Here is an 8,682-nt window from a genome sequence, read left to right as displayed (position 1 = left end):
ATCGCCGCCGGCGCGCCTTCGTGACGCAGCTCACGGCGCAGGGGAAGATGGCGGTGCTGGGGGAGTGCGCGTGTTGGGCCACGCGACCGTTGCTGCCGGTGGTGCGGACTTGGGAACTCGACGCGCGGCGCTGGGTCCGGGCGCTGCGGCGCAGCCCCGTGAAAGTGGTGTTTCCATCAGGTCAGGTCGTGGAACGGAAGCCCGGTCCCGGGAAGCAGCCTCGGAAGGCGGCGGCAGAGACCAGTCCCCGCGAACAGCGACTGAAGCAGTCGCGTCAGGTTCCCCCATCCCAGACCCCCAGCACCTGGGAAGAGTCGGGGCTTCGCTATGATAAGGCTTTCCCTGGAGACAAAAGGCTGAGGTGATGTGTTGCTGAGGCTTGTCGAGTTTTCTCGTTTCTCTTTCCTCCTCAGGACGAGACCTTGACCACTTTCCTCCCGTTGGAGGACTTCTTCCAGCACAACTCGCTGGTTTTTATTATGCACGGAGGGCAGGATAAGTGTCTTTCTAACAGTTCGGTTCTTTTCCCTGCGAAGCTCTTCATGTCTGTTAGAACTAGATGTGTCTCCGTAACGAGGATGTTGGTAATTCCCCGTCTTTTTGTTTCCACCCACAGCAGTGTGATGACAGTAGTTAAGTCCAGGCCATTTCGGGAAAAGCAAGGGAAGATCCTGTTGGAAGGTCGTAGGCTGATTGCAGATGCTCTCAAGGCTGGTGCTGTGCCCAAAGTTTTCTTCTTTAGCCGTCTGGAATACATAAAGGAGCTGCCCATTGAGAAGCTGAAGGGTGTTAGCCTCATTAAGGTGAAATTTGAGGACATCAAGGATTGGTCCGACCTAGTAACACCACAAGGAATAATGGGTCAGTGGTTATCCAGTGTGTCTGTAGAAGTAGAGACTTGGGATTATTTGTTCATATTTGTCTCGGGCAACAAATTTTATTTAAACCAAATTCAGAATATTACTGTGCCTAACCTTTTCTTAAGACATCCAGAAAAATACAGTTCTCAAATCTGTGCATCTTGTATTTTCAGTGGAGACTCAAGCCATTTTTTTGTCGTTTGTATTGTGGTTTTTTAATAGTCTCTAGGGAATAATCAGTCTTCCTCAGACCTTATTTTTTTGGGGTCACTTCTTCAACCTTAAGTGTTCAATTAAAAATTAAGAAAATGTTGGGAATTCCCTGGTGGTCCAATGGTTAGGACTCGGTGCTTTCACTGCTGGGGGCCCAGGTTCGATGTCTGGTTGGGAAATTAAGATCCTGAAAGCCACGAGGCACGGCCAAAAAAAAAAAAAAAAAATTAAAATGTTTACCAGAAGATTTAGCCTCCATTTCCACAAAACCTCTGCCAGTGTGGTAATACCTATATATTGTTGACCCCCTTATTCTAGAAGCAGGTGTGAGCAGTAAGCTGCAATTTATCGCCCTGTTTAGCCTGTTGAACAGGAAACCTTGTCTTCATTTGATTGAATCCAACTCAAGATTCTAATAGACTGTCTGTTAGCACTTAGAAAGTCTTTTTTCTAAATATGGAAAGACTAAACTCTTTATACTTTTTTGACATTCAAGATATGAGAATCGAATGTGTGAGTGTAGAGATTTCTCTTGGATAGTAAGGGATAGTTGGGGCAGGGAGGGCGTTTTCTTCAAGATTCTAATGTTTAGGCCAGGGCCTCTCACACCAGTTGTGCGTGCATATTCCCTGTAGTGGGCTCACTGTACAGCTGTTAATTGGGAGCGGAAATTCTGGGGACCGTCTCTTGTTTCCGTAACCCAGCAAGTCCTAGGAATCTGTGCCCCTGTGCCCAGAACTCTCCCGTAGGGTGGGGACTTGGACTGCTAAAGTCCTCCACTCAGTCTAAGTAACTGTGCTCTTATTAGCTATAGTTGTCCTTGGTAAGGACCCGGGTTTGATCTCTTGTCGGGGAACTAAGATCCCACAAGCCATGCAGAGAGGCCCAAAAAGAAAAAAAGAATAACTGGGTTACAGAATAATTTCATGGAGTGTGATTTTTTTTTTTTTTTTTTTTTTTTTAGGTAAAAGAAAAAGCACTTATATATGGGTAGATGGACATACACGTAGGGAGATGCATGGAACAAGTTCTGAAAGGATACACTCCAAGGTTGAAAGCAGTTATGAGGGAGAGGAGGGCACTGAATTTCTCGATCAGAATGTTTTCACCTAGTATGTAATTAAGTACACAAAGAATGATAAATAAATGAAAAGTCAAATTACTCCCCATGCCCACATCAGACAAATGAACCACCTTTTTTGTTTCTTTAGGGATTTTTGCCAAACCTGACCACGTTAAGATGACATACCCAGAGACTCAGCTTCGCCACACACTGCCCATATTGTTGATTTGTGACAATCTCCGCGACCCTGGGAACCTGGGGACAATTCTGCGATCTGCTGCTGGTGTAGGCTGCAGCAAAGTGTTACTCACCAAAGGTAAGAGCACTTGTTACTGGGTGGATTAGGTGGCCGTTTGTAAGTGAGCTGGCTCTGTGGGCAGACATGCATGTATTTGAATCTTGGATCTGTCCCTTGGTAGCTATGTGTAAGTAAGCAGTATTCTGAATGTCAATTTCCTCATCTGTAAAGTGGGCATAACAGAATCTACCTGGTAAGGTTGTTCTAAGGATTGAGATGATGAATATCAAGTACTTAGCACTGTGCCTGGCACACTCATTCATGTTGATTATCTTTAAAGTTATTTTGACATCTGCTACGTTATTAAAGAACTTATAATTAATCAGGGAAGAAACAGATGCTGGTTTGAACACTTGGTTGTCTCCTCTCGTCAGAAATGGGAATTAGTAGCCTTGGTTCCAAACAGACTTGCCTAACAGTTGGGACATGCCTAAAAGGGCTATTACAGCCTGGGGGGAGCGGGGAGGGAGAGGATCATTCATCAGAAACAGTCAAGCTACCATTTGGTGTAAAACGAAGTGGTCCCATTGCTGAGACTTGCCTAAATTGCTCCTGCCAGCTCCTCCTCCCAGTCACACCTTGTTGGGATGCATCTCTCCGCTGGGATGAGTGAGGTGCGGGGTTCCATCATCAGTACCCAACTCACCTGCCTCGTTGAGACCTCTGAGAGCAGGTGTGGCCTGGGAATGCACCTGTATAATCCAGGCAGTGTGGTTTCCACATTGATGCTGGCGGATGGTGTGTGAGAGGTAGGGAAAGAGTAGGAACACTTGGTGTGGTGGCCGGTGTTGAGGACACCAGGATGAGGGGGAGTCTCATCTTGTCCCTTGCTCCCCACCGGTGGAGGGGTCAGACTAGATGGCGCCCCTCCAGTCTGGGCCCCTCTTCTGCCCACCCCTCCTGCCACCTCTTGGCACACAGCCCACTTCCCATGCCTTGTCCCTGTGGTTGGGGGTCCATGTGAACAGTGTACATTCTGCATGTCTTTTTTTCCTTTTTAAACTTGGTTTGCCTACTTAACCTATCCTGAAGTTTGACAGGCTAACTTTTAAGATAACTTATAATGAGGAGACTCATGCTAACAAGTCGGGGAGGATAGTGGATATGTGGTGCCCTGGTCCTGCTGTCTCCCGACCTGTGGGAAACGCCAAGTGTCTGCTGATGCATAGAGGTAGTTGGGTTTAGCACGACTGCACGGAAGGGAGAGGAAGTGTGTATGGAAGAAAGGGCTGTGGCCTTGGTTCTCCCTGGATTACTGTAATTGCCTCCGATCTAATTTCCCCATTTCTAGCATCTTCCTTGCTCCAATCCAGATTCAACATGGAAGCCAAATGGGTCTTTCTAAAACATAAACCAGATTTTGTCACTACTTTGCTTAAAATCCTTCAGGGTCATTATATTGTCTTCTGGATAAAATCCTAAACTCCTCAGCCTGGCATACCCAACCTCCTTTAAATTGGTCCTTTCCTGCCTCCGGTCTCATCTCCCACCTCACCCCCATCCCACCCTCACTCAGTAATTGGCCCAATTACCTTACTTAGTTTTTCTTCCCACTTCTGTAACTTTGTCCTCTGACCCGGTCATTCTCTGACAAAACCCTCCTAGCCTTCAAGATCCCGCTCAGTGTTGTGTTCTCGGGTGGTTTTTCCTGATAGCCCTGCTTTGCACAAGGGTTTTCTATTACCTTGTTCATGCTTCTTTTACATCAGTTATTACTGATAGCGTAGTCACCTGCTGAAATGGCGTCCCGACGCCATTGCCCACTCCATCATGAGCTCCTTGAGTTTGGGGACTTTAAGGCTCTCGCATCTCCCGTCCAACATCTGGCACGTGTGTGGTAAATGTTTCTTTTGTTTGTTTTGTTTTTTGTTTTTGACCTCACCACATGGCTTGTGGGATCTTAGTTCCCCGACCAGGGGTGGAAGCACCGAGTCCTAACCACTGGACCACCAGGGAATTCCCTGTGTGTGGTAAACGTTGAAGGGATGAATGAAATCTGTTTCAGCACTAGCAGGAACGAATGCTCCAGGACCTGGGCTGGACACCGCCATAGCTGGGGAGGCAGAAGTCCCAGCCACCAAGAAGGCCACGCTAGGACGTTTTTTGCTTTATCTCCTGATCCAGAGTTAATCTGATTTACTTCAAAGTCCCCATGTCTGGGAAGGTTTGTAATGTTAATTGGATCCTTTTATTTTCTAGGCTGTGTGGATGCCTGGGAACCCAAAGTGCTGCGGGCAGGTATGGGCGCACATTTCCAAGTGCCCATCATCAACAACGTGGACTGGGAAGCAGTGCCCAACTACCTGCCCACCGACACCCGCGTCTACGTGGCTGACAACTGTGGCCTTTACATGCAGGCCCAGGGCCAGGCCCAGGCCCAGATGTCTAATAAGGCCAGTGACTGCGGCTGGGTATGTGACCGACGACCCCTACAGTTTCACAAGTATGAGGAGGAGGAAGAGAATCTAGAAAGTGCAGCCAATAAAGGCTGGCTCCCTGAACTTGAGGTCCAGAGTTACGACTCAGACTGGACAGAGGCACCTGCAGCTGTGGTGATAGGTGGGGAGAGCAGCGGCGTGAGCCTGGAGTCCCTGCAGTTGGCTGAGAGCACGGGCGGCGGGAGGCTGCTGATCCCCATCGTGCCCGGTGTGGACAGCCTGAACTCGGCCATGGCTGCGAGCATCCTGCTCTTTGAAGGGAAGAGACAACTGCGGGTGAGGGCGGAACACTTGAGCAGGGACGGGAGTTACCACTGAGAGGGGATGTGGAAGCCAGTCCTCAGTTTTAGGTCGTCTCTGTGGTTAATGGAAAAATAAGAACTTCCCTGACTTTCTGCTTAGCCTCAAAAATACCAAAGGTCAAAATTCCTCCTGAGATCTCCATCTTCTCACCGACTTTTATATATGTGTGTATATGTACATGTGCGTGTGGGTAAGAGAGAGACAACATAAGTAAATGCTCCTCATGGCTCTATGTTTTTAAAAATTGTCCACCAAGGAGCATCTTTGTGCCCAGAAAGTTGCTGAGGGCGTCACCTTGGGTAGGGAGGACCCCTCCCTCCACAGCTGGGGGTGCTCTGCAGTCATGGAGCGCTGGTTAGAGGCCGGCCTTGGTCACTCACTCCTGTGATCATTGGTCAATGGAAATTAAACCCCTGTGAAGTGTAGACCAGCAGATTAAAAAGGTTTATGTCAGTGTGGTCAGTGGGTCTCAATGCCTGTCTTTTCATCTTTGGCCTAGTGATGAGGACATTGCTGAGATTAATGACCCAGGAAGCTGAGGGCTACAGGTGATGGCGTTCAGTAGCTGGCTCTTCTTTTAGCTTGGCTGTGTTAATCTCTGTGATTGTTAATTCAGGCCATGACTTAAACACTGTTTATGTGTGACACAATTTTTTCCCCCCATTTCTGGTGAAAGAGCTGAATTCATCAGGTGGTATTACACCTTCTTAGCACCTCTGCATATATCTTTTTGAGAACTTGGTTCAGAAAAGGAGGAAACAGTTCTTAAATCTTCAGCTTAATCCTGCATCTGTCAGCAAAGCTGTACCCTTTTTACTAGCTTCCTGCTGTTAGTCCTACTTTGTATAACACTTTTGGTTAAATGTAATGACTTACTTGTTTACATTAATCCCCCATCCTGCTTAAACAGAACTGTTAGGAAAATGCCACTGTTCCTGGAGGCTGTGTGAACAGAGGCTCCTGTGAGGGGAGAGGCTGAGGTTCTGAGGATGAGAGCTTGGGGCCCTTGAGCCCACAACTCTGCAGCAAGACCCTGCTGTTCTTCTCCCTCTCACACCCCCAGGGCAAGCTGGCTCCTTACTCACCAAGTGCCAGCGGGATGTAGCCAGGGACACGAGGGCAAAGGCAGGTGGTCATCGCTGTGTAAGTCACTGTGTGTGTGTGAGGTGGGATGGCGGGAACTAGAGTATGGGACCTAGTTCAAGCAGTGCTTTTACAACCACAGCGAATATGGTTGGAGTTGAGGACAAAGACACTAGCAGTGTAGTGTCACCACGTCCCTTCCATACAGTGGCCCCTGTCATGGTTGGGGTTCCTTGGGAGCCTTTCAGCTGCTCATCACAGGGAGGTCCAATGAGTTGCAGCATGCCCAAGACGAACCGTGGACCCCTCCCTCCCCCCTTGGCTCGCCCAGCTCCCTGGTAAGACCAAAAGGTCATGCAAGACCCTGCCCCAAGTGGTGCCCCAGTGGGATTGCTTTGTTATGTTTGAGGGGAGGGGTTTTTAAAGGAACAATCTGGCTGTGCTGTCTCAGGGTGACTGGCCGGAAGTTGCTCTGGTGTCCCACTCTGGTCTGGGGCTGCCCAGGGCCCTGCACAAATGTTGGGTGACAGTGACCCCCAAAATGTTCTTGAGACTCACCATCCCCCATCAGCTTTTAAGAAGTAGAAAAGCCCACAGCCTTTATGCTGTGTTGAGCCCACAAAGGCTGGGGCCCTCTGCCAGCTTCACAGCTATAATGCCCGTCACACCAGCAGGCGAAATTGGGAGCGGTGGACACCGGGGGCGGTGGACACCGGAGAACAATACCACTCTATTGACAGTCTCCCAACACCTTGGAAAAGTGCTAAAGAAACACGAGGCTCGCAGAAACTAACACACCATTGTAAAGCAATTATACTCCAATAAAGATTAAAAAAAATAAAAAGAGGCTCATGCCTTTTCAGCATGAAACCAGTCTCCTGCAATTTTTGTCCCTGGGTTATTGTTCCTGCTGACTTTTATTGTAAAGTAAAAACCACTGAAAGAACAACAAACCCTATACCTTGTCTTTGTTCAGAAAAACAAAGCACCGCAGAAGGGCACACCTAGCAAGTCATTCTATCATCCTGGGTGTAAAAAGGAAAAGACATTTACATCCCATTCACTTTATAGTCAATGACTTGTATACCATGCCTTGTGAGTTCTTTTTGTATATTTGTGGGTATAACTTAGAAGAGGGGAGGGCAAATTTTTCTTTCTTTAAAATGATTACAGGGGAAGCAAATGGTGAAGTTGTTTGCCTAGTGATGGAAATTAGCCATCTGGAATTCTTCTCTGTTTTGAGGCCAATATTTATGTCACCATTTCCCCAGGAGACAGGAATGAAAACTGAGCAGTGTATGACAAGTAAAACACATTGCTTGGCTGAAAGAGAAGCCTTCAGAAGGTTGGCCAAGCTGCCCCTTGCTTTTGTGTTGCATGTGGCTGTAATGGTGATTTCCGCCACAAGGGGGCAGTCACGCCTCAATCACTCCCAACCCTGAAGGGAAGGGTGGGGATTCTTCCTGGATATAACTTGTGAAAGAGGATGGAGTCAAAAGTCCCCCTCCACCACAGTAGGCCTTTTGCAAGCAGTTTGTGCTCAGAGGTGCTAAAGTTGAAGACCCACCCACATTGTCATTCATTCTCGGCAGAATCTGAAGTATAGAACATTGGACCAAAAACTAAGGAGGAAATGGACAGAAATGGGAAGTAGCTGCCTCAGAAAAAACTAGCACATCTTTTCCCCTTGAATGGAGCCTCTGGGAAAGCAGCTCTGGACTAATGCTGATGTCCCCAGGTGCCTGGAATTCACACTGAGAACCCACTGCCTCACCCCGCTTAGTTTCAGGGCAGGGGAGGCAGAAAGGTCCTCTTCCCTCCCCGAGCCGTGGCTACTAGCTCATGTTAGAATCTCAGTCATTAAGGCCCAGAGGATAAGCAGACCTCGGGGGACTGGTTTCCACTGGGGCCTTCTACCACCTGCCCCAGGGTTATTAGCAACACCCGATGTCACCAAAAGCTGAACTGCTCCACTTCTGTTGTGCCACCACACGAAGACTCCAGGATCAGCGCCTCGCCCAGGGTTCCCCGACTGGTGCTGAAAACCACCGGCTGTGCTGTGGGCCCCTCTTGGCCAAGCCGCCTCCACCCGCTGTGGGAGCAGAACTGACTGGCCCACCCGAAAAAGGTGTTTTAAAGGACACACTTGTGCAGACACCTTTAAACTCCAAGATCTCACGTCCTCCGCATCAGTGAACACGCAAAAGAAAGAAGCTAGAAGCCAGACGTGCTGCTGTGGGTGACTGACAGTCCCTGAACCAGGGTCCCGCGTTACCTTGGAGCAGCTGCAGGCGCTCATAGCCTCAGGAAGCCAGGCCGCTGCTCAAAGGCCAGGTACTGAAAATCTGCATACATCACGCATGGTAGCAGCTCTGTTCTTCACATCTGTTTTGTAGGGAGGAGCAAGTTTTTCAACTAAGGCCT

The 8,682-nt window shown here is 48.6% G+C and overlaps 1 protein-coding gene across 3 annotated transcripts; it reads left to right on the top strand.

Moving 5' to 3' along the window:
* Positions 1 to 40: 40 nt before the first annotated feature.
* On the top strand, positions 41 to 7,128 carry MRM3 (mitochondrial rRNA methyltransferase 3). 3 transcript variants are annotated; one of them, XM_068530116.1, is made up of 4 exons: positions 41 to 361; positions 617 to 861; positions 2,285 to 2,452; positions 4,634 to 7,128. In XM_068530116.1, exons 1-4 carry the CDS (start codon positions 48 to 50, stop codon positions 5,188 to 5,190), a joined length of 1,284 nt encoding a protein of 427 aa, XP_068386217.1. In that variant the 5' UTR covers positions 41 to 47; the 3' UTR covers positions 5,191 to 7,128. The 3 variants fall into 3 exon arrangements, with proteins under 3 accessions (XP_068386217.1, XP_068386218.1, XP_068386219.1); XM_068530117.1 differs by having other exon boundaries at positions 100 to 180; XM_068530118.1 differs by lacking the exon at positions 41 to 361 and adding an exon at positions 2,038 to 2,185 and having other exon boundaries at positions 779 to 861.
* Positions 7,129 to 8,682: the final 1,554 nt, after the last annotated feature.

This window comes from Eschrichtius robustus, chromosome 20 (genome assembly GCF_028021215.1).
Source record: "Eschrichtius robustus isolate mEscRob2 chromosome 20, mEscRob2.pri, whole genome shotgun sequence".
NCBI classification, from domain to species: domain Eukaryota; kingdom Metazoa; phylum Chordata; class Mammalia; order Artiodactyla; family Eschrichtiidae; genus Eschrichtius; species Eschrichtius robustus.
This window is presented reverse-complemented; position numbering and strand designations above follow the sequence as displayed.